At 47.3% G+C, this 22,396-nt stretch overlaps 9 protein-coding genes across 9 annotated transcripts; 6 read left to right on the forward strand and 3 right to left on the reverse strand.

Annotated features, from left to right (window-relative positions):
• Positions 1–274: 274 nt before the first annotated feature.
• Positions 275–1,311, reverse strand: EDB93DRAFT_891587 (uncharacterized protein). Its single transcript, XM_041457840.1, has 2 exons — positions 787–1,311; positions 275–739 (listed from the first exon to the last, which is right to left on the reverse strand). Exons 1-2 carry the CDS (start codon positions 924–926, stop codon positions 367–369), a joined length of 513 nt encoding a protein of 170 aa, XP_041302984.1. The 5' UTR covers positions 927–1,311; the 3' UTR covers positions 275–366.
• Positions 1,312–1,361: 50 nt separating this feature from the next.
• EDB93DRAFT_1175389 (HSP20-like chaperone) lies at positions 1,362–2,400 on the forward strand. The gene is made up of 3 exons (XM_041450476.1): positions 1,362–1,823; positions 1,876–2,095; positions 2,159–2,400. The coding sequence occupies exons 1-3, from the start codon at positions 1,681–1,683 to the stop codon at positions 2,255–2,257; spliced, it is 462 nt and encodes a 153-aa protein (XP_041302985.1). The 5' UTR covers positions 1,362–1,680; the 3' UTR covers positions 2,258–2,400.
• Positions 2,401–3,938: 1,538 nt separating this feature from the next.
• EDB93DRAFT_1255036 (uncharacterized protein) lies at positions 3,939–5,097 on the forward strand (the record flags this gene model as incomplete). The annotated part of the gene is made up of 9 exons (XM_041453720.1): positions 3,939–3,981; positions 4,035–4,065; positions 4,123–4,148; positions 4,198–4,274; positions 4,327–4,381; positions 4,449–4,538; positions 4,598–4,708; positions 4,768–4,897; positions 4,959–5,097. 9 exons carry the CDS (start codon positions 3,939–3,941, stop codon positions 5,095–5,097), a joined length of 702 nt encoding a protein of 233 aa, XP_041302986.1.
• Positions 5,098–5,543: 446 nt separating this feature from the next.
• EDB93DRAFT_1175403 (uncharacterized protein) lies at positions 5,544–5,900 on the forward strand. Its single transcript, XM_041450477.1, has 2 exons — positions 5,544–5,691; positions 5,745–5,900. Exons 1-2 carry the CDS (start codon positions 5,573–5,575, stop codon positions 5,872–5,874), a joined length of 249 nt encoding a protein of 82 aa, XP_041302987.1. The 5' UTR covers positions 5,544–5,572; the 3' UTR covers positions 5,875–5,900.
• A 1,102-nt stretch (positions 5,901–7,002) lies between these two features.
• Positions 7,003–8,434, reverse strand: EDB93DRAFT_892065 (uncharacterized protein). The gene is made up of 9 exons (XM_041457841.1): positions 8,343–8,434; positions 8,023–8,273; positions 7,942–7,972; positions 7,783–7,839; positions 7,594–7,732; positions 7,501–7,533; positions 7,423–7,449; positions 7,228–7,263; positions 7,003–7,167 (listed from the first exon to the last, which is right to left on the reverse strand). The coding sequence occupies exons 1-8, from the start codon at positions 8,398–8,400 to the stop codon at positions 7,245–7,247; spliced, it is 615 nt and encodes a 204-aa protein (XP_041302988.1). The 5' UTR covers positions 8,401–8,434; the 3' UTR covers positions 7,003–7,167; positions 7,228–7,244.
• Positions 8,435–8,513: 79 nt separating this feature from the next.
• Positions 8,514–10,760, forward strand: EDB93DRAFT_1175419 (uncharacterized protein). The gene is made up of 8 exons (XM_041450478.1): positions 8,514–8,844; positions 8,906–9,250; positions 9,301–9,408; positions 9,460–9,558; positions 9,607–9,700; positions 9,756–9,883; positions 9,932–10,402; positions 10,452–10,760. Exons 1-8 carry the CDS (start codon positions 8,542–8,544, stop codon positions 10,719–10,721), a joined length of 1,818 nt encoding a protein of 605 aa, XP_041302989.1. The 5' UTR covers positions 8,514–8,541; the 3' UTR covers positions 10,722–10,760.
• Positions 10,761–11,990: 1,230 nt separating this feature from the next.
• Positions 11,991–13,400, forward strand: EDB93DRAFT_1255038 (uncharacterized protein; the record flags this gene model as incomplete). The annotated part of the gene is made up of 3 exons (XM_041453721.1): positions 11,991–12,050; positions 12,108–12,128; positions 12,177–13,400. 3 exons carry the CDS (start codon positions 11,991–11,993, stop codon positions 13,398–13,400), a joined length of 1,305 nt encoding a protein of 434 aa, XP_041302990.1.
• Positions 13,401–13,575: 175 nt separating this feature from the next.
• On the reverse strand, positions 13,576–20,332 carry EDB93DRAFT_1212646 (CNH domain-containing protein). The gene is made up of 23 exons (XM_041451055.1): positions 19,894–20,332; positions 19,653–19,839; positions 19,053–19,600; positions 18,476–18,999; positions 18,106–18,420; positions 18,002–18,055; positions 17,865–17,941; positions 17,751–17,814; positions 17,394–17,699; positions 17,033–17,346; positions 16,919–16,982; positions 16,554–16,859; positions 16,237–16,506; positions 16,062–16,185; positions 15,951–16,009; positions 15,472–15,901; positions 15,341–15,418; positions 15,204–15,289; positions 14,995–15,156; positions 14,819–14,947; positions 14,673–14,770; positions 14,494–14,615; positions 13,576–14,443 (listed from the first exon to the last, which is right to left on the reverse strand). The coding sequence occupies exons 1-23, from the start codon at positions 20,129–20,131 to the stop codon at positions 13,953–13,955; spliced, it is 5,046 nt and encodes a 1,681-aa protein (XP_041302991.1). The 5' UTR covers positions 20,132–20,332; the 3' UTR covers positions 13,576–13,952.
• Positions 20,333–20,559: 227 nt separating this feature from the next.
• On the forward strand, positions 20,560–22,380 carry EDB93DRAFT_1308861 (S-adenosyl-L-methionine-dependent methyltransferase; the record flags this gene model as incomplete). The annotated part of the gene is made up of 9 exons (XM_041454790.1): positions 20,560–20,654; positions 20,710–20,874; positions 20,930–20,980; positions 21,032–21,077; positions 21,121–21,154; positions 21,202–21,302; positions 21,352–21,534; positions 21,583–21,724; positions 21,788–22,380. 9 exons carry the CDS (start codon positions 20,560–20,562, stop codon positions 22,159–22,161), a joined length of 1,191 nt encoding a protein of 396 aa, XP_041302992.1. The 3' UTR covers positions 22,162–22,380.
• Positions 22,381–22,396: the final 16 nt, after the last annotated feature.

Below are 22,396 nucleotides of genomic sequence, written 5' to 3' on the forward strand. Positions count from 1 at the left end.
ACCAACCCAGAACAACAGGCGAGTGTAATGCCCTGTTTTGTCTTTCAACAGCTCGAACACTTTCCTTCAGAAACTCTGCAGCCATTGCTGGTGAAGAGTCCAATGTATTGGGACTCGCTCGAACCGATACATCAAACGATATCGCTTTCATTCTCCTTATCTTGTATTATTCTCTCATTGTAATACTTACAAAACTATGACATCGAGGCTCCGAATCTGTTACCGACTGCGCGGAGACCGAATACGGTCGAATCCCTTATGACGTTCTCCAGCGGCACGTTACATTAGCCAGGTACTGATAAAATATTTCGTGAGAATCGGTGAGATACGTATACACTTTTTCTGTTATTTTTTAAAATCCGATTTTTATCCAATAGGATGCACTACTAGGGAAGGAATAAGGGCAACGTATTCTGTTCGTGGCACATCTGTCACCGCCAAACCACAGAAAATCAGGCGCTCCAAAGGACACTTTGACCACGCAAGAAGATTCATCAGCTGCTGATGAGGCCATGCAGTGTTGGGAGCGCAGTAAGCATCAAACACGCGCAAACCGAGCGACAAAGCCTCGAACAGCCAAGTTAGCAACATCCCAGGTTCAAAATAACTCATGTGCAAGGATTGGATGTTAGTGTGTGTCAATTGTTCCAAGGTCCGTGGCGTAAAGAATACTGCACGAACTGTCAACGAGGAGAGGTTGGGACATAGACGGAGCAAGTGAAGGTGAAGTAGGGTGATCCTGACATGTGTCAGCTCAACTTTGCGATATAATTTACACTGTTGTACCTTCTTACACAGGTCAAATACCAGCTTCTATGATTGTACGAGACAGGGCCTCCAATACTCACAGACGCCATTCTGCGCTGGCCGTCTCTGCGTACTTTGTCCAGTCCTATCAGACAGAGAACACGGGAACAAATAGACATCGATGGCTGTGCGTTCCTCTTGCTTGATACACATCCTCACATGTCTGTATATGGGCAGCTGCGCTCTTCTTGAGGTGCATTTCCCTGACACGCGGATATTCGATGGAGGGTTCGTTGGCAACGACAACTATGCGACATTGCTCAATGCTCACGTCACCAGACACTTTTGAACTTGATTTCCACAGCGCATACTACAAGACCAAAAACCCGGGTAGAATTCTAGACTTGTCAGCGAAACTGGATGTCTGGATGTCCACTCCAAGTCACTGAGCAGTGGTCATTGGGCGCGATGATATCAATGGTGTACTACTAGGTTATAGCTGGTGATTATCTCATGTGTTTAGTGGTGTGTTGTGAGTGCGATGTCCTAAAAGAATCAATCATGCGTTTTGTTGATATCATTGGGTGTTGGAATTGGTACCCCCCTGTGTTCAAGTTTCCTTTCTGGTAATAAACAAAACACATGTAAACAAGACTTCAAGACTTTGTGTCCAAATAAAGAACTCAACGCCTTGCGAACAACGGAACCTCGGCGAATGTTACAGAATGTTATCGATCGCTATTCAATCAAGCACTGGGTAACTTCTAGAATACGCTCGTGTCGCCATGACCGTTACAGGCATTCGTCACGGTTGTGTATATAAGTGCTGGTCAGAGTCGCTCAGGCTTCAGCAAACTCCTCCAACTTCAATCAATAACAACCACCAAAGCACCGTCTCTCGACATCAATTATATACTATTCCTGTGCCCAATCATGTCTCTAGTGCGCACGTTCTACGACCCATTCACTGAGTTCGACAAGCTATTTGACGATGCTTTCAATGCTCGTTTCCGTCCCTCCTCTACCACCGAGGGTAATACTACCTTGACTCATCGCCGTGACCGGGTATTTCCCAGGTAAGTATTATATATCTTTCAATATATTTGTGGTACTCAATTACCAACTCAGAATGGATCTGCATGAGAACGCCGAGACCAAGACGGTCACGGCGACATTTGAACTTCCTGGCATTAAACGACAGGATGTCAATGTCGAGGTCCACGGAAACCGCCTGACCATATCTGGGGAGTCGAAGGGTTCGGATAAATACAACAAGGGCAACTATTTGGTTCAGGAGCGATCGCATGGCAAATTCTCCAGGACCCTTCAAATTCCTCAGGGAATCAAGGTAAGTACACTAACAATGAATTCCGTGTGGCGATCTGGTGCTCACAGTTATCGTACCATCCAGGCTGAGGATGTTCACGCAAAGATGGAGAATGGAGTGCTTACTGTGTCCTTCCCGAAGGCTGGACCAGACCAACAACCCCAGCAGATTGCGATCGCGTGAAGACGCGGTGGATCTGTTTAGCCCAATTCATTATCGTTTCAAACCTGTACCATTGACATAGGACTAGGGTGGAAAAGTAATAGTGTATATGTACAATAGTGGATCACCTGATCTATTTTTGAATCGAAGTACTGCAGCTGAAAGCGGACGCATAGAAACATCAAGCGGAGTCGAGAACTCGATATTCAAACCCAACGCATGATTGTTGTAGCCTGGCGCGGGGATCAGCTTGGGCGAGCTGAGTTTCATGTGAAAGTCAATCCAGCCACTTTGGCGCTATTCTGTTCTTTGTACCAAGCCTGAGTGTGACTTAAGCAGAAGACTTTATTGATATGGTGAAACTGTACCACCAGCGGCACCACGACGAGCACGCGCCATTTTGGGATCTCGCTAGCGTTTAGACTCCGCCCGAAGGCCTCAGAGTGGCCGCCAATTCCAATTTCCCGGACATTATCCGTAATTGCAAACTGACGAATTTTACCATGACGTCGATATCTAGACCTCCAGCAAAACGACACGAGCTACATTACATCGTACTGCAGGGAGAAACTCGCCTATAATCTCGTCATCAGTGTTGCTCCAAATCGCTTTGCCAGAACTGTTTTCAAGTTAGCACGCTTCTCTTTTGAGATACTAGAACAGGGATCGGACCCGAGTTTCCGTTCTTTTGCGACTGTGTCTTGTCACTCGGGTGCCGAAGACAGTGCGCCAGAAGGTGAGTTGAGACTGCCCGGCATGGAGGCACTAATAACGAGAGAGGGCGGCAACTAGCCGTGCCTCAGCGCGCTGCACACATCGATATAAATATCCTGGAATAGTTGCATCAGTTGGTGGCACTGGTGTTTACAACATGAAGACTAGACTGTTGTCACACAGCCGCACTGCTCAGTACCCGTTCAAAATGTTCATACCTCATCCGAGTCGAGCATCGGATTAACTAGGGAGTCTGGTTCGGAGCTGTCGACCGTCAATCACCCTAGCCTTTGAGGTACTAGACCACCCGGGGCCCAGGATACCGTGTATACCAAGCTCTGCTACGTAGGTGCGGAGCTATTCATGGTACGCCCTATCACACTCAATAAGTTTAGCCGGCCGCTCAAATGCTGTCCTCAACATTCACGCCCCGATCATGTTGGGTTCTCTCAGAGATAAGAGGGTGTGTGACGTATGTGCAAGAGAACACTGTTTCTTCGATTATCGAACAAACGCAGATGGATTCGGCAGTCGATATCGCAGCGGTCATGAGGCTGCAGCAATTAACCGTGCGTCGTTTTCTTGACACGAAAGTAAGATAACACTCCATGTTCCACCAGTACCTATACAGTACGTGCTTGTTAAAATGCTTCTTCCTCGTTCTAATGTGACAGCTCAGTGTCGATTACAATGTTCTGGGTAGGCTTATCCCAACTCTTCCGAATCCCGTCCGCTGTTAAGCTCGTTTATCCAGATTTATGAATATGCTTGTTCCTTTGACGAAGAGGTACCAACTTGTGTCATTACACACCTCGGGTTGAAAATTAAACACTGTTCAATTCAAAGTGGGAATTTCTACGTCGGTCGCGCTGGACAAAAGTAAAAGCCCTTTACATCATCACATGATATCTTCCCTTTTGTCTCGTCGCTATGTACCTATGTCGTGCGTTGATGGATTTCAACATAAATTTCCTAACAATAAACTGACATGTTATATTTCAGTGAACCTCATCCCGAGCGAAAACCCCAACGTACGTGGATATACAACAGACTTCAAGTAATGCTCACTGCATGATTTTGTTAGAGATGTCGGATATTGATCAACATTTACTCATGTACGTGCATAATACACTTCCCTGTCGAGCGCTACTCTTCCCTCCCATAGTTTTTAGCCAGATATCACTCACTTGCTCTGAAAGTATTTCTTCTTCTTAACCATCCCGCGCGTATTACTGATGCGATTCAAGGTTTTTTTGCGCTCCGAACATACGCGCTCTGGAATAACAATAAGATCGTACTTGTGGGCCTGTTGTCCACCGCTTTTGTGAGTCCCATACCTTCAACGCACCCAATTTCATGGTTGATGAATCAGTCAGGCTATGGTCGTAACATCCGTTGGAATTCGTTTTGCCATTATTGCCACCTCATATAGTTTGTTGTCTCACCTTAACGCACTATCGTTTGCACATATTCACACCACTTTCACAGTTACAACTAGCAGCGATACCAGACGTCCCAGGCTGCTCCTGGAGTACGAAAGGTGTCTCATACTTGATGTTGTTTATTTTTTTGTTTGTGTTTCAACTAGGTGTGTGGCTAGGAGCTGGAACGATAAATTGCACACACGCTGACTGACGCTTGCCCCAGGACTGGTATCCCTCACACTCATACGTGTCATACAAAGCTGGAGGTCGGCCAAGGGCGATCTGTACGCCATCTTTGTGAAGCATAACTTATTCTACTATGCATGTGGTTTCAGTGAGTCTGGACTTTAGGCGTGTTTCCGTAATCATCGGTGATGTTTACTATTCCGAAAGTTTTCTCTGTCGTGAATGTCATCATGCCAGTGCTATTCCCCAATGTGCGTAAACCTCCTGTTACCCTTCAATACGATCGAGTCGTTGATGTTCCGCACACAAAGTCCGCATACTACATCGTCCTGGAAGAGTATGCACCTCTTACATCTGCTGCGGATTCCTATACTGATAACACTCCAAAACATCTACAGCCTTCAGGTGTGTATCCTTCGCATCCTTGCCACGCGCATGCACCTCCATCTCTGGCATACCGACCAGCACATGCACGACTCTGACGCCCTTATATGTACTTCTATGTTCGACTTGTCACCTACAGACAGTACGGTGTAATGTCAGGTTGTGTGGCTTATTCGTTATTGGAGGAGTAAGGTCTAAATTACTAGATAACTGGGTCGGACGCACAACGCATTTTTGTCACATACACGATAATCATGATGATAAACGAAATGATAGAGAGAAATGTGATAAGGGTGGCCCTGCAGACGCAATGCGAGACAGTCACCTGGGCCAGAAGCCTGCAGATAATGCATTACGGTGTTCGTAATTGTTTATGCAATACTTATAGCTACCCTACATTGATAAATTTATCCGGCGACCCAGGCATACTCTGGTCATTCATAAACTCGTGCCATGGTCCCTGACATAATACATTCGCCAGGCATCACCATTTTGCCAGGCTCATCTACAGACCACAAAGGTCCAGACGCTGCTATGCATAGGTATAAAAGCCAGCCCACTTCTTACAGTGGCCACCCACCTAAGAGTTATCATTCGAAATCAAATCCTTTATCATCCTGTACAGAAAATGCGTTTCTCCATCCTTGCCGTTATTGTTGCTTTAACAGCATCTGTGTCTGTCACTGCATGCAGTTACCTAAACGAGAAATGCACCACCACCAAGGATTGCTGCGGTGACTTTTTTACCTGTAAAAATAAGGTGAGTATGATCATTTGTTTGATTCGACACCATAGCTCACCCTTTGTGATACTCATAGATCTGCCATTACATCAGTGATGAGTAGTTGCAACCGGGTTCACTGGCACATCGCAACAGTGAGTTATATCCCTTGCATTCACGATACCATGGTTCATAACGTTCATAGTTGATAGCACAACATGTAGTTCGTTGCTGAGTCGATCAAGGTTCTATGTACTAGGCTTAGATACTTAACCCCTAGTTTCTTGCCTCGTTATGTAAGCAACCAAAGTTCACAATCTCCTACTCAGACATAAGCACGGGACTTTCCTTGCCGCCGGCATCTATCAATAGACCAGTATCATGTTGTCGCCAGACTAAGCTCCAAAGGCCCTGAGATATTCATATTTATTCGTAGGAATTACTCAAAGCCCCTCGACTTAGACCGGAGACACCGATACAGTGGAATGTCTAACAGGCTTGACAACGTGGGAGCCTCAGGTGTGGTGACCCGGGAGCACCCCTGCGTCATCCATAAACTCGTGCTGGCATGGCGCCCTGCCATTCGTCAGGCATCACCATTTTGCCAATCCCATCTACAGATCACAAAAGTTTGGACGCTGCTATGCATAGGTATAAAAGCCAGCCTGTTTCTGACCGTGGCCACTCACCTAAGAGTTATCATTCGAGATCAGATCCTTTATCATCCTGTACAGAAAATGCGCTTCTCCATCCTTGCCGCTATTGTTGCTTTAACAGCATCTGTGTCTGTCAGCGCATGCAGTCACCCAATGCAGCCGTGCACAACCTTTATGGATTGCTGCGGTAATGCTCTGAATTGTGTGGATGTGAGCATGGATCATTTGTTTGATTCAACGCCATATCTCACCATTTGTAATACTTATAGGGATACTGCTCATACGACCTTGAAGAGTAGCTGCAACCTGGGTCACTGGCTCATCGCAACAGTGAGTTATATCCCTACCTTCGCATTCATCATACCATGGTTTGTAGTTGATAACACAACATGTAGTTCGTTGCTGAGTCGACCAAGGTTCTATGCAGGGTTGAATGAGGCTTAAATATGGAATGATGCGTTAAAAGTAGACTGGGTGAAAGATGTTGGTTTGATTCCACTGATTCAGATGCTAAAAAGAACACATTGTGCGATTCACGGCCATCTGGATGATATAGATATAAGAGAGAGAACGCCCATCGCTCTTCGTCCTTGCTAGCATACTGGTAAGACTGAAACCCATACATCAGTGGACCGGGGGACAGAATAAAGGGAAATATAAAGTACTTTAGGGACATTTTTGGAAGAATGTTATTGATGAAGAGACGTTAAGACATAACCGGAGCATGCGGTGAGTTGTTTTATTTATCACATCCTCCAGCCACACATGACCGCGGTGCTGAACGAATATCCACCGTTCGGAGGCGAACCAAGCGGAGACGGCAGCCAGGCCGAAGGAAGTGACAACCTGGTAACTTGAGTAAGGACGCAATTCAGAAGCACAGAACTATTAGTAGACTTGACTTACTGTAAAAACGGTGGTGATCATGGATGTGACAAATCCCTGATCAAAATATGACGTCTTAGACATGCGTCCATAAGTAGAATAAGACCCCATACGTGATCCGTAGCGTATGTGAAAAGCATCAGGCCCGCGGAAAAGCATGCTACAGACATGACGAGAAAGACTAAAGGCGATCGCTTAATCCATATCAAGACCCACCGAGGTACCCTATGTCCCGGAGAGCGACTGAATGACTGTTATTACACACGGGAACAAGCAGGACGATGATAGACTTACTACATAGCTTGCTTCCAGGTGAGACCAAGGAGACTGTTCACTGCGGCTGCTATACTGAAAACCAACAAGGAGAATCAAAACGCATTGACAGACTTTTCCAGCACTCCATCTGTCAACTGGTATGAGAATTGTAAGGTCGTTGCTGTCACAGCTGAGAAGAACGTCGCGACTGTCGACAAGTTTAGCAGGTTTGCTGCTGCATGTTGCTGAGCGAACCTAATTGTTGGTACGCCTGGAAGAGAACGTAAGTTTGAAAGTGCCAAGGGTAGATTGGATGTATACCGATTTCAATAAACATCAATAGATTGACCGTGATGTTGTCAATGTGCTCCCCAATTTCTGACGTCAAATCATGGATATAGCGCTGCACCGCTGGACACCGAAATTGACCTGAAAGTAGTTAAGAAGAATGCCCAATGCAAGCCCATGTAGACACACAACCTTTGTACTCCTGAAGACACGAAGCCCGATACTAGGAAAATACTGTTAACGGCGAGCAACGTAGCCAGTCATAGAGTTCACCTTCAGATCAACTTCAAACGCACGCATTGACGTATTGACCACCTCGTCTGTAAACTCCGGAAACTCGTTCAGGCAGTTCAGGAACGTTACAACATCTTCTGCGAAACTAGCGAATTGACCAGGGAAACTTTCGGGATCAAGACCGTCATGGTGAAAGAGTGGTTGATATGACCTAAGTCCGTGTAATGAATAACGCGAGATAGCGATCGATGACAGTAAGTATGACGCGGCTTGGAATCTTGGATCACCAACTAGATAAACCGTTTTGCAGAAAAGCACTATTAAGTTGGCGTTAGTATCTCACAAGCGGGTGTTATTACGCAGGAGTATGCGATGCCTGCCACGGGTGCAACTTTGTCTAGTAGTAGGCAAGCGCATTGTAGGGGTGTTCGCCGTTACTGCTCAGTGCTGGTATGTGGTAAGGAACAATTTCCAGTACCCCGGAAGTAACTCTATGGAGTTTCCGTCGGGGTCTTGTTCGAGTCACGTCTTGATCATATTCATATTTTTATCTTTTCTATGTTATCTGGTCGTGCATTTTGTAGATCATATCGATTGACCGCCAACTGTCGTACTCTGATACCCAAATCCATTGGGACGCGTGCAATGGCCACCGAAACCTCAGATTCACTCGCTGCTGAAATTGCACAGGCAACAGGTGCACTGAACGATCTCCGATTGCAAAATTCCGATGCGTCAAGTATAGACGCTGCCAAGAAGAGACTTGGTGAGTTGAAGAAAACAATGGCCGCGATGAAAATTGCAGGCGGGAGCAAGGACGCTGGGAAGAAGAAGGAGCGGCTCCTGCTCAAAACTGCAAAGGTGTGTTCGAGTGTGCACCGCGATCATACACCTCTGAAGGGTGCTCAAGTAGGCTGTATAGGGAACGCGTGATTATGGCGCTGCGGAAATGTTTTGCCGGGAACATGTCGAGCGCATCGTTAAGGATGTGTTCACGTCATACGGTGGGAGCGCCCTTGACACGCCTGTGTTCGAGCGTAAGGACGTGCTTGCCGGAAAGTACGGCGAGGACCAAAAGCTCATTTTTGACTTGATGGACCAGGGGGGTGAACAGCTCGCACTTCGGTACGATCACACCGTTCCTTTGGCACGGTATCTAGCTATGGCTGGTGCTACGGTCCAAGCGAAGATCTGGCAAGTCGGCAAGGTCTACCGGAGAGACAATCCTGTGATGTCGAAAGGCCGAATGCGCGAGTTCTCACAAGCAGTACGCACCTTCTCACTTATTCCCGGGGTATTTTGCATAACTTGTCACAGGATTTGGATATTACAGGTGTATGGGACCCAATGATCCCAGATGCCGAGATTATCAGTCTACTATGCACTATCTTAACGAGATTGGATGTTGGAGAATTTACCATCAAGGTAACGTTGTTCAAACAAGGTCTGGATCCACCCTGATGCCTTTCAACCTAGCTAAATCATCGCAAAATTCTTGATGGGATCTTCGAGGTTTGTGGTGTGCCACAGGCCAAGATTCGATCGATATCCTCGGCTGTGGACAAATTGGATAAGGTTGGTTGATAGAGATACATTCCCGATGTTTGTTCTAATTGCGTTCAGCTCCCCTGGATAGAAGTGAAGAAAGAAATGACAGAAGAGAAAGGACTTTCCTCAGATGTCGCTGATAAGATCGGAGAGTATGTCAAGCACAAAGGTATGCAGCCTTGATTTTATGCAGAGTTGAATATCTCATCTCTTTCGTTACACAGGTGGCCCGTCACTGCTCGATCTTTGGAAGGCAGATGCCACTCTTATGGCAAACCCGAGCGCCAAGCAGGGCATTTCAGATATGGATATTCTATTTACTCTCCTGCAAGCCTACAAAGTACTCGACAAAGTAAGGTCGATTTTTGTGAATCGGACCGTGATACTCACGTATGCATAGATCTCATTCGACATGTCTCTCGCACGTGGTCTAGACTATTACACAGGCATCATCTATGAAGCCATCGTCGAAGCATCAGCGCCACCAGCTTTTGCCGCAAACGCAACAGAGTCCCCAGCCCCAGCCCCTTTGAAACCCAAGTCTTCGAAAAAAGCCAAAGCTGACGACGACGAAGAAGATGAACTGGACGAATCGCAGGTGGGCGTCGGCTCCATCGCTGCTGGTGGCCGGTATGATAACCTGGTTGGTATGTTTACTGCCGCCGCCGCCGCTGAAGGGAAGAAGGCACCAGGACTCCCATGTATCGGGGTCAGCATTGGTCTTGACCGAATCTTTGCGATTGTGTGGCCAAAGTGGGTGGAGAAGGGGATGCGGAGCAAGGAGACGATGGTGTATGTGATGGCTGCTGGTGATGGCTTGTTGGAAGAGCGGATTGCACTCGTTCAGGAACTCAGAGACGCCGGCATAAAGGTTAGTTAGGCTGTCATTTTCAAAAGCATACGTTGACTTGTCTTTTCAGACTGACTTCCTCGCAAAGAAGAAGCCGAAGCTCACTGCGCAGTTCATGGCTGGTGAAAAGGATGAAGTTCCTTTTGCTGTGATTTTGGGCGGTGATGAGCTCAAGGAAGGTTTGGTGACTATTAAAGAACAAAAGTGGGGATTCGTGGATGGGAAGAAGACAAAGATCCAGTCGGAAGATCAAGGCATGAAGGTGCGGCGGGACGAACTGATTACTTGGATCAAGCAAACGCCGGCATATCAAGGCTGGTCGAGTGGTCGACTTATCTAGGAGAAATATATCAACATACCCTGTACTGCATAGATTATATATAGGTTTTGCTCCTGGCAAGTTATGAGACGACATACAGGGAGTCAGTTTCTTGTCCGCTGCTATCACACTGGCTGACTCTTCGTCGGCAATCAATCTTTCGGTAAGTTTACTACAGGATTACTTCCAGACATGCTATTTGTATATAAGGCGGTTATATGAGTTTGAAGGGAATTGTGAGCGAGATAAGAGTTAAATAGAAATAACGGAAAATGCAGAAAAAGGTTCGAGACGTTTGAGACAAGTGTGATCTAGAGGGCTTCTGGAGTATCTTGGAGCGGAGGTCTGAGTATATGATTCGCTATTAGATGAGAGTGTACATGGACAGTATATAAGCACGAAACGGTAAGGGTCCTCAGGTACGAATAGGCCGTACGATTAGGTGAAAACGGAGGCAGAAGGGAGTGGCGTTGATCCTGAGGGGTAGCTAGTGCAGGCAAGAGAGGGAGTACGAAAGAACTGAATGAGTGGCGGTATAAACAAGTTCGATTTGAATAGGATGACGAGAATTTCGTAGCAGTATTGACAGATTCCGGTACGGCGAAGTGAAAATGTAGACTCTAACGAGAGAAAGGGTTTTGAGGGTCGATATCGGCGAAAGGTATCATGTAAGGGAGGCCAAAAGACTGTGCTCGTCGTTGACGACGGTGAGATAATGAAATCTTCGCAACAGTAGGTCACCCTGACGTCCAAACCAGGCTCAGAGACGACTTTGGACGTTACTCACTGAGGCCCTGGTGAAGAGCTTCACATTTGAGATGCGGGAGGCCTGGATATTCTAGTTGAAATTGCAAGGAGACTTTACCTCGTCTACGGGTTGTTGGAGAAAATGATATTGGAATACCTTTGTCTTGAGGCTTGGAGCTCGAGAGTTCGTCGATACGATAAGAATGAGTAAACCGGCTGTCACTGGCTGTCCGGGGAAATATCCACGTATTATTACCAATTATATCTGGTCATATTAATTTCGGGTGATTAGCTAATGCCGTCTTCTCCGTCTTCTTCTTTCCCCACTATGGTGATATCAGGTATGTCTTTGTATCGTATGCACGTATAAGACGCTACATGCCAGTGTGTGCAACACGGATGTGCCAGCAGTACCTGAAATGGTCAAGGCCTCGCTGTCATTTAGAAGTTACGTACTTGACAATCGCCATGTATAATACTAGCTGCTTGAGGATCATAGTCGCGCGCAATCGTTTCTTCTTTCTCGAACCACCGTGTTGCAACATGCAAACATTCGACAGATTTTCCCCCGTTCCAGATATCATCAGTGCTCTGCAGACTATTGTAAGTGTTCACTTTTATTACAATTACTTCGTCTGGAAGTAATATCATTTGCTTTAGCTTGCAAATTCACGAGTAATCGTATGTCTGTGATGATATATCATGTGCCACATTATTGACGAAGACCAGATTTCTGCAGACCTTGACACCCCGTATTCCAGACTCTCCAATACCGACCGTTCTGCTATCGAGCTTAAAGACCGCAGCATAAGCGCCATCATCACCGAACGCCAGCAACAGTTGGATGCAACTTTGCACGAGACCTCAGCCCTGGAAACCGTGATGGATTGTCTAAAAAATCTTCAGAAACAACTTGTCGAAAAGGTGGACAAGATCATCCAGTCTATGAATTTGCACAAGGGACTCCTGTCGCCTCTCTGGCGCTTGCCAAACGAGGTCTTATCCCTGATTTTTGTTCACTGTCTCCCGACACATCATCACCTGATGCCCGCCGCAAGGTTAGCTCCCATGTTATTGACGGCAATATGTCGGCGATGGAGGGAAGTTGCTGTGAACATGCCCAAATTGTGGTGCAGGCTGCACATACAGGAAGCTGAAGGCAGGGACTGGCAGCGGATAGCTTTCTGCTATAGTTCATGGCTGGAACGGTCACGAGGATTTCGGCTCTCCTTAACACTTGGGAGTCTCCGAAGTCGCTCAACCAACACACAAAACCTTCTTCAGCCTTACATCAATCAAATCTCATCTCTCTCTATCCTTGTTCATCGCCAGGTCCCTGAATTTATTATGACAGATTCACTAGCACTTGAGGATCTGACCGTCAGCATCGCCTATCTTAATGCTATGCCAGCTATCGCGCAATTCATCTCACGACAGCGTTTGTCCCTTCGCAGTCTCAAGCTAAAGGGGCTGGTGTTCAACCTCCATTACTTATCGTGTCTCAACTCCGTATGGGCACACCTGACAAACGTCGAACTTGCGATAGATCAACCGAATACAGTCATTCATCTACTCCGTCTGTGTTCCAACCTCTCCGCGTTCACAATTCACGCAGTTTTCATGCACACTGGCATACAGGCTATAGAGCCATTTACGCATACCAAAATTCAGTCTCTACGCATCGATAACAGTAACTCTGGACTCACAGACAGTCTATCTCGTCTGATCGATGCTCTATCACTCCCCAAGTTACGCGTGTTTGAAGCTCGGTATGTACGGACATGGCCTCATGAGGAGTTGAAGGCATTCCTAGTACGGTCGAATTGTCCTCTGATGAGCCTGGACCTCGGCTTTGGAGTGACAACGACAGACGAGCAGAGAGCGGAATACATTGCTATCATTCCTTCCCTCGAAGTCGTAGTGGATCCCATGGGTCGTGATCACTTTATATAGTATAGTAAACAAACCTATCGTTACATGATGGTATTGGACTTCAGACTCATACTATACACTTACTCTGCACTGCGTAGCAATGAACTGCGTCAAACTCCGATCTCCCTCGCAGATCCCAATAACACAATTTTCAATCGTGCAAGGCCTAATTATGTTCATGTTGTCGAGTAAGATCAATCATCCACATGCGCTCGCCGCTGAGTTGCCTTGTAAACTCAGTATGATGATAACAGGTGCCATGAGACCGTCCTAGCGCTTGGTTCGACGCTGTGTGGAATAATATACTTGTGATTGACTCATAATGTGACAGTCTCCTTAGGTAGTGAGCTGAATGTTGTATACATAATTCACCAATTCATCCGAAATGTTGGCCATGACGGTCACCAAATCCATTACCGAAACCAGGACGATCTAGCAAAGACTGCGAATGAGCACTGATACAAATTATGTAAGTTCCTAAAACAAGATGAAAAAGATGGAGAAATCGACGAGGATGTACATCTGTAGAAATAAATGCGCAGCGAGCATCAATAGTGCCTGTGTGTGATGTAATCATCTCCAGGATGCCATCGGAAGGAGGTTGGGAGACTGCGGGGGAGAAACAGTTTGCTGCTGGAAATATGGCGAGTTATTGGGTGATCCAGGTGCACCGGGTGCACCGGGTGGATAGACCGGTATCGTAGGTGTCAGCTCAAATACGTGCTGAGCCACTGAGCGGGGGCGCCCGACCGCGCCATGTTGAACAGGCTCCGGCGCAGCCATGACACAGTGAATCCGGGGGTCAAGGTTCATCTGTTGGAAGCTTTCCGATCCAGTCGATGGAGGGACACAGGTACCACGACCATCCCAAATACAGCGTATCTCATTTCCGGGAATTATCTGTGTGAGCAGACCTGTTGATACGTGCCTGACTTCAATGAAGCGAGAGTCGAAGAGAAGTATATAAGGCCAGTGAATTGCCACACGCTCAGCTGTGCCCTCCCATTCAATGGTGCCCGTGTTGCGACTAGGTGCGCCGTGCTTGTTGACGTAGATACCGAACTCTAGGGTTTTACCATCAGCGCTGACTGGAGATCAAATCAGAACGACTAACCATCATAACATAAAAGGAATTCATTTTCCACGCGGAACATCCCCATTGGCCTACAAGATTCCCCACGTTTTGCAAGTCTTTCATAGCCATCGTCACGCAGTGGAATTGTGACACTCTTGAAACTTGAATGATGGTCAAAACGGGAGAAATGGATAGGTGAGGTGGTAAAATCGACATACTCAGTCAGATCCATGATTTCGAAACCTTTGGTGCAGAGAATCGCGATCTTTGCTTTGAGGAAGACCAGATCGAAGGATTCTGAGGGCAGAAAGAACTCCTAAGAAAAAAATCAACATGGCAACGTCATCCACCAACAACCGCGTACCCTGTACAGTCGGAACCACTCTGAACGCGCAGGTCGGATACCAAAACGGGAAGTGAACGAGGCAGGTGCCTTGCTCCTTTCATTGATTTTTTCCACCACCGGTTCCAAAACGCGGAAGACGCTGTCGAGCTGTTCACATTGTCAGTAAGCCCGCCTTGGGATGTCGCAGAACTTACCCCTTTCTTCTTCATGTATATAACTAGCGTTCGTCCTCCTTGATTGCCGACGCTAAAGAAGTGAACGTCCCTGGTTCCATTAACCCTCTGTGGCGTCTGAGACGTATGAGCACTCTGTGGAGATGATGGAACGAGAGCCTCGATGTGGTATGCAAAGAGAGCCTATTTGCAGGTTAGTGTCCTGTAAAGGCCATCACTAGTGGAAATACCTTGTCTGCAAGTACGAGGAACATCCCAAAATCCTCGAGCATTGCACACTGTGTCACCATCTTCAGATGTAATACGCGGCGCATAGCTAAAGTGGCAGTTGTCAGTCTGCAAAGAGAGTGAATACGACTACACAAACATCTTGAATCGTGTCTAAAGCCTATCCAAACGCCCTCGGCACAACCAATAGCCACCAATGCTCGTCCATCAGCAGTAGCTTGAAAAACGTCTCGGTAAGATAAACAGAAAAAGGAAAGGCCCTGAGCTCACTAAAGGGAACAGAGCAAGTAACCTTGCCTGTGAGGGAATTCTCGTGGTTCCAAGATGGTACAGCAGCTGACGATATGGATGGGACAAGAAAGGTGTCTGTACTGAGAGGCTCCAGCTCGAAGACTTTGTTTGATTCTTGGACAACCTTGCGCATACCGATGGCCTCGTCCAGCTTCTGCTTCCATTCCGCTCGCGCTTGCTGAGATTCCGTAAACACGGTATGTAAACCACCAAGCCTACCGTTATAGTGGATGGTACAAGGATATACAAGACGTGAATCATTAGCGGTGTCAGGAGCACCGTTACCTGGAGATGGCCCGCCTTCTACATGCCTGTTCCCTCCACCAAGGCCAAGACGCAGAATGCTTGTGCTGCGCTGTATCGGCGGATCAGTGAAGTTGGCCAGAGTAAGGAGGTCCAGCGGTATGGGCTAAGCCACAAGTGAGATATTATACAATGCCATATTTACAATCACTCACTCTCCGGTTTACGTTATATTTTGTCACGCCGTCTTTTTCTTTTGTCTTGGTCATGACCACTGAATTTGGAGGTCAAGTGTCCCGATACAATACAAGGGTTAGAAAACTTACAGTAGTTATCAAACAGTAAAACGAAAAGCTCAGTCCATCCGTTCCATTCAAAGCCAGTGTCGGGTTGTCGCAGCAGCTTGCCAGCATGAATGAGAGAGCGGTTTTCATTCAAAAGATCCATGTCCTACATGAATCGTTCATTATGTGACGGCAGACAAAAACCTTGGAAACTTACAACGGACTCGTTGGGCTTGAACTGCAAATTTGAGTTATAGCACCAGAGCTGAACTTTCTGTTTCGCTGATTGAACTCCTGGCTCGGTTTCCTTGCCCAAAGACTTTATGATCTCCAAGACTTGAGGGATCGCTTCACGATCCTCATGGGTAACAGGTGTCTCGTCCATTATGCCCTTCAAGAGCAATTCGTATCGCAATAATCGGGGGATAGGACGGTTGATAAAACTCTTCATGTCTAGGCGGTGGGCATCCGGATGCCGTATGCATTGCTGTATTATGATTAGGAATGTAAAGCGAAGCAAAGAACAAGCCTCACGTCAACAAACGTCTTGAAATCAATGTTGTTAGCCATCTCGTCATCGATGCGATAAGCAGCAATAGGATAGTTGGGAATGTACTCCATGTATGCATCCCTGAAGTTCAAAGCAGCGTCAAACATAGGTGCTGTAATACTCTTGATCACTGGATGCTCCTCGCGCTGTATATCATGCAGTTGGTCCAGGAGTTTCCGATGATGCGAGTGGAGCTCAGCAAAGTTGTGAAAAACATCGGTGATAAAACCATTCAACCTCTCACGAGGAATGACCGGAGGATCCATCTCTCGCAGGGCCTGAATGTAAATCTGTGGTGGCAAGAATGAGTTATGATAGTGAGGTCAAGGACTTGCAAAGGACAACGCACCAAATCGATATTTTCTAAGTCCCTGACGTACGCCATCTCACCTTTAATAAGTTCGAATATAATGCTGCACAAAGTTGAGCATTTCATGATAGCTGAAAGAAAGAACAAACGTACGATTGACGTTTGGCCTCAGCCTTGCTGAGACTCTCTCTAACATCCTTGGCTACGATATCGTGCCACTCCCATTTCCCAGTTGGACCTTTGCCCATGGCAGTCTGGAACGTCCGGAGTTGTGCAACGTTCTGAAGATTTCTGATGGCTTCGATGGCCTCTGCGAGGTAGTACGCGTCTGGGTTGCCTTCAGTTGTCTCTTTCATGATCGCCTCCAGTGCAATGGGGTACTTCTGCAGATGTTCAGAAGGTCGCGATAAGAAGTGTTTCAAATCCAGTCGACGAGCTTCCTGTTGCTTGGATTGTCGCGAGCACTCCTACAAAACAGTCCAGCAACGCCCGATATGGCAGATAATTATCATACCTCAAGGAACAACCGAAGGTCGGCGTTGGACTCGATCTCGTCTTTGAAGCGCTTTTCAGCGAGGGGAAGATGTCCGACATATGTCGGATATGCAAACCGGAACTCTCTCGCGGCCTCCAAAAACACATCTCCGATCTTTTGGATGATCGGTGCTTGCTCGCGCTGCCGAACATACATAGCTTCCACTAGCCGTCGGTTGCATTCGCGAAGATCTAGGATGTTTCCGAAAACCTCTTCGACAAACTCGTCTAGCTTGTTAGCCGGCATGACAGGAGGACTTGCTTTCAGCAATGGCCGAATGAACAGCTAAAATAAGAGTAGGTGGGTCGAAACTATCGAGTAACACAAGGCACTAACCGCCTCCACAGTATCCAGGTCTTGGACGTATTGTTCTTCCTGGGTGATAGTTTTATAGATGATGCTAGTGTGGTCTTTAGTATAGTGCCAAACAAAGTTCCCAAAGATGCTCACGTTTGACGATGAATTTCACTTTCAGGAAGAGTGTGAAGAATGCCGGGATCAACCGTACTCAACCAGTCTTCGGTTTGCTGTTGTGAAGACAATATTCAATATTCAATCCAGTCAATAAAACGTGAACGGTAACTTACGTGGTGTACTTCTGGCTCGGCTATGGGACCTATGTCTACGATCCGACCAGCTTGCTACAGAAACATTAGACCGAACTCACGACCACGGGATCACAGTAACTTACTCGACGTGGACAAGCAAACGAATAACAGGGGTCGTCCTCACTGCAACTCGACGCATAGCACCGAGTGAGTGAAGTGATGACGGCTGTTGGCAGCTCTTCCCTCTCTCGGTGAGCCTCAGAATTGCCCTCTAGGTCATCCAGGAACATATACACGTCCTCGACGCCATCTTGCAGCAGCTTCTGACCCCATTCAACTTCATAGAAAAATAATTGCTGTTGCAGACTTCGAGCAACCTGGAGGGCAGCACGGCGATCGGTGGTCGAAACACCATGATTGATAAGTAGTTCACGTTGGATCTGGCTTTGGATAGTAGACTGAAACAGCGGCATTGCGTCAGGTCTTGTCACAGAATTCTAGCAACGGACTTACGACGATGTCCTTGCCGGTAAATGCACGAGGGTATGGGATACTGCTTTTCACATGAGTGCCGCGAGGCACCTTGTCGCGCAAGCGGACGGCCAAGTGCGATAGCAAGCTGAAGTTGACAAATCTGTCTGGGTCTGGATCATCACTCTCGGAGTCAAAGTAATCGTCGTCTTCTTCTTCCTCTTCTTCTTCTTGGTCGTCCAGCGGAGGTCCAGGTGTGCCGCTGTAAACACTCGGACGAGCACGCGCTAACGAATCCACACTTCCACCTTGGAAACCGACACTGCCAGAATCTGAATGACCGTGGATGTATGTGAGTGCCGACGGGCCTGCCGGTGGGAACCCGTAGGACCCTTCTCTGCTGAGTATTGTTGGCCCAGATTTGGGAGTTGAACCGTCCGTATCAGTGTAGCTGGTGGCTGTTGTCGTTACTGAAACATTGCGACCCAGTGAATCCGTTACCGACGAAGATATGGTGGAGCCCGTAGAAATTGCACGGCCTAGTTTGGGGTCAGTATTTTGATGATCTGCAGATGGTGTCAGTTGGTGATTCAAATTTCTCGTCTTTGTGTGGACTTACGATTAGGGATATAGTCGGATGATGATGAAGGGCGATGACGCAAATCATTTACCCGAGCAGATGGTGCGGGGCCGTTGATTCTATCGTTTGGATGTAACCGTGCATGAGGCTGTGGGTAGGCATCCGCAGGACGAAATTGTTCCGAAGATTGTTGAGAGCGATGAGATGGGCGGTTCTTCGTATCGTCTAGACCATAGTCGGTCGAGAAATCATCAAAAATATTGCCGTGACCCGGAATGTTCGGGGGCGAAGCGCCAGGAGGTCGAGGGGATGGTTTAGGTGCGACGGTGACACCGTAGCCCTGTACATCGAGGCTGCTATCTGATTGTTGCAAACGGTACGCATCCACGCCATTAACAGTCGCTCCATTGGCGTGCGATGGGACAGCAGGGACAGCTTTATGTATATTTGGCAGCCCGTCAGCATGAGAGCTAGAAACGACTGGTTTACTTGTAGATGAGGTAGGGGATGTTGCAGGACCTGTGGATGGGCAACTGCCGTTATAGCCATTGGGCTGCACCGTAGGTGCCTGGGGAAGCTGACGACGCCTGCATGTATAATAAAAACTTTATGGATGGAATCAAATAGATGAAGACCTACACATCGACTCCAGCCGTCCCAGGGCGTGAAGTGCTTGCAACTGGAGGTGGTTGTTCATGAGGCTGAGGACCTACAGAAGAAGCACCTGGAGGCAACGGAAGTGGTCTCAATCTCCTATGTGTAGGCGAAGTCGCAGCATCAGGTTGTGGGCGTATTTCAGGAGAGTGCGGCCGCTGGGGCGCAGGTGCTATATGTCATAGTCAGGTTACTCGCACACAACGCGAGTAAACATAAAACGAACCAGGGGGACGATGAGGGGCAATTCGGATTGAAGAAGAAGAAGATATAGTCGCATTGACGTCGTGGAATGAGCCATTGGGGTAGGGCTCGCGTGCATGGGCAGAAACAGCGCTTGTTGGCGAGCGCTCGGTTGGGGAAGCTGTTTCTTCGCCAAAGATCCGCCAAACTTCATCATAAAGGTGCTGGAGATCTTCGTCACCGGGTGGAGGAGGACGACCGTTAGATTGAAGGGTAGACATGATTCCGGTCAATTATCGAATTGGGTACTGGTTGGGCGAAGTTGACCAGGCCTAGTTGCGCAGCAGTCCACCACTTACTTACCTGGAAACCAACCAGATGCAGATTTTGATTGTGGTTGAAGCCAGAAATTGTGACAGAACACAATTTCTGTGTTATCAGAAAACTTGGATCACAGTGTTGGACAAGTAGCAAGACGAGACTATGTTGCTTGGTGGGCGCTCAGGGAACCCAAGCCAATAATCAGCATCGGATTTCGGTCATATCCGGAACTAAACTCATCCACTGCCACGGCAAGCAGTGAGTCCAACGCATAAGTTACTGATCTTTTTTTCTCTGATCGCATCTAGGTATAATTTGGGCCAGGGCATGCTGTGTGTTTAGACACAAAAAATTCCATCAGGATCTCGACCTGTGCTGTGTGCTTTGCATGGATTCTCCACTGGATACCAAACCTGCGCGCATACCGAAGCTATGCTCATCGGTGCACGACATCAACGCTGAGAAACCCCCTTTTGGGTCCAGGTAAGCATGAAAAAGATCATCAGAAAATACCTGATCTAGGTTATCAAACGTGTAGATTTCTTACGCAAGACTCTGATGTCTGGACTCAAAACGCTTGGGACCATGTTCCGCCCCCTGAGGATCAAACTGAAACGATAACTGCATCGTTGGCGAGGCAACGTCTTGTTCCAGTACCTGAAGATGATAAGAAAAATTACAATGCAAAACCTGCAAAATATTGGTTCGTAAGTTTCGACTGTCAGCGCTTCATTCGTTTTGATGCTGTCTATTGATAGGGATAATTTTTACAAGACAAATGCCGACAATTTCTTTCGAAATAGAAAATGGTGGGCATCACTCATTCTGTCCTGATTAACACGCTTACTTTCTAGCTGAAGGTTACATCTTGAATTTCCAGAGCTGCTGACAGCGGCAGAACCAAATGTAAGGGAGTGTACCTCAACGGTGATTTCTCTTATATAGTCAGGCAGGAGACGTAACTATTTGCGAGATAGGATGCGGTGAGTATAGTATTACCTTTGATGAAACATACCTAAGCCCTGTCTAGGCGCTGGCAACGCTGCATTTCCGCTCCTAATGGCGAACCAGAACCCAAATCTTATCATCCGTGCTTACGATTACTCGACCCATGCAGTCAAATTAGTACAGGTATGCACAGGTTGACTATCTTCGTCTATTCGGCTCAGTCTAGGAGTAGACACATGCCCTCTATAATTCCCCGCCTGTTGGCAAAATAGAGGCAGCTGTCTGGGATTTATCCTCACTGGACACACTGCCGCCAGGGGTAGAGCCAGGGACTGTGGACATTATCATCCTGGTATTCGTGCTCAGTGCGCTCCACCCGGATGAATGGGGTAAAGCTATCGCTAATATTCATAAGGTATTTGGATGGCTTCACCAATACGTTCGTTTCATCACCTGCCATTAGATGCTCAAGCCTGGTGGGCTTGTATTATTCCGCGACTATGGTAGACATGATCTCACGCAGCTGCGATTCAAATCCGGTCGTCTCCTCGAAGACAATTTTTACATTCGGGGTGATAAGACACGAGTCTATTTTTTCGAGCTTGGTACGTTGGGAACAAAGCTAAAGCTCGATAAACCAAGTTTCTGAATTCTGTTGCTATATTTAGACGAGCTTGCGCTTATCTTTACCGGATCCCACGCCTCGCCTGCTCAGAAAACATCAATAGTGACCGAAGTTGTAGACGAAGATGAAAATAACGAGCCAACGTCACTACCTGCGCCGTCAGAAACTGCCAGTCCCGCATCACACACGCTGTCGGACACTCCCGACCCAGGATCCGACGACACCCCCAGCTTGCCCTCTTCAGGTCCATCCTCTGGCGTTCACTACAACCTCCTTCGTCCTCTTGCCCACTGTCCACCACAACCTTTGTTTACAATCGAACAACTCGGTGTCGACCGCCGGCTTCTGGTCAACCGGAAACGGCAGTTGAAGATGTATCGCATCTGGATGCAAGGAAAGTTTTGTAAAGCCGAGTGATGCAGACGTGGCATGAACACAGGGCATGGCGATAAGTGATATATCTATTGAACCTTTTTTGGCGAATTGAATTATGACATGATCGTGGTGTGGTGCAACATTCAAGTTGTACTGGAGACATGTAGCATCCCGGCGCTCGTATGAAATTGCGCGATCAATCAACGACGAGCGTCGAAAAACATACTATGATCGTATTAGTGTGTAAACTAGGCTCTAGTCTGCTAATCAGCCTGGC

This window comes from Suillus bovinus (genome assembly GCF_016758785.1).
Source record: "Suillus bovinus strain UH-Sbo-P2 chromosome Unknown EDB93scaffold_84, whole genome shotgun sequence".
NCBI classification, from domain to species: domain Eukaryota; kingdom Fungi; phylum Basidiomycota; class Agaricomycetes; order Boletales; family Suillaceae; genus Suillus; species Suillus bovinus.

What these genes read in the sequence shown, in the direction of transcription:
- EDB93DRAFT_892065 (XM_041457841.1), bottom strand. Translation starts at nt 8,400, where the DNA reads ATGCGCTTGCCTACTACTAGACAAAGTTGCACCCGTGGCAGGCATCGC. An exon ending in CGTTTGAAGTTGATCTGAAG is followed by an intron (nt 7,973 to 8,022) that starts GTGAACTCTATG and finishes GTATTTTCCTAG; the next exon opens with TATCGGGCTTCGTGTCTTCA. An exon ending in ATTGATGTTTATTGAAATCG is followed by an intron (nt 7,733 to 7,782) that starts GTATACATCCAA and finishes GTTCTCTTCCAG; the next exon opens with GCGTACCAACAATTAGGTTC.
- EDB93DRAFT_891587 (XM_041457840.1), bottom strand. Translation starts at nt 926, where the DNA reads ATGTCTATTTGTTCCCGTGTTCTCTGTCTGATAGGACTGGACAAAGTA. An exon ending in TATTTGACCTGTGTAAGAAG is followed by an intron (nt 740 to 786) that starts GTACAACAGTGT and finishes GACACATGTCAG; the next exon opens with GATCACCCTACTTCACCTTC.
- EDB93DRAFT_1175403 (XM_041450477.1), top strand. Translation starts at nt 5,573, where the DNA reads ATGCGTTTCTCCATCCTTGCCGTTATTGTTGCTTTAACAGCATCTGTG. An exon ending in TGCTGCGGTGACTTTTTTAC is followed by an intron (nt 5,692 to 5,744) that starts CTGTAAAAATAA and finishes ACCATAGCTCAC; the next exon opens with CCTTTGTGATACTCATAGAT.
- EDB93DRAFT_1175389 (XM_041450476.1), top strand. Translation starts at nt 1,681, where the DNA reads ATGTCTCTAGTGCGCACGTTCTACGACCCATTCACTGAGTTCGACAAG. An exon ending in CGTGACCGGGTATTTCCCAG is followed by an intron (nt 1,824 to 1,875) that starts GTAAGTATTATA and finishes TTACCAACTCAG; the next exon opens with AATGGATCTGCATGAGAACG. An exon ending in AAATTCCTCAGGGAATCAAG is followed by an intron (nt 2,096 to 2,158) that starts GTAAGTACACTA and finishes CGTACCATCCAG; the next exon opens with GCTGAGGATGTTCACGCAAA.
- EDB93DRAFT_1175419 (XM_041450478.1), top strand. Translation starts at nt 8,542, where the DNA reads ATGTTATCTGGTCGTGCATTTTGTAGATCATATCGATTGACCGCCAAC. An exon ending in TGCGCGAGTTCTCACAAGCA is followed by an intron (nt 9,251 to 9,300) that starts GTACGCACCTTC and finishes AACTTGTCACAG; the next exon opens with GATTTGGATATTACAGGTGT. An exon ending in CTGTGGACAAATTGGATAAG is followed by an intron (nt 9,559 to 9,606) that starts GTTGGTTGATAG and finishes AATTGCGTTCAG; the next exon opens with CTCCCCTGGATAGAAGTGAA.
- EDB93DRAFT_1212646 (XM_041451055.1), bottom strand. Translation starts at nt 20,131, where the DNA reads ATGTCTACCCTTCAATCTAACGGTCGTCCTCCTCCACCCGGTGACGAA. An exon ending in GGGACGGCTGGAGTCGATGT is followed by an intron (nt 19,601 to 19,652) that starts GTAGGTCTTCAT and finishes TTATACATGCAG; the next exon opens with GCGTCGTCAGCTTCCCCAGG. An exon ending in GCTGAGGCCAAACGTCAATC is followed by an intron (nt 16,983 to 17,032) that starts GTACGTTTGTTC and finishes AACTTTGTGCAG; the next exon opens with CATTATATTCGAACTTATTA.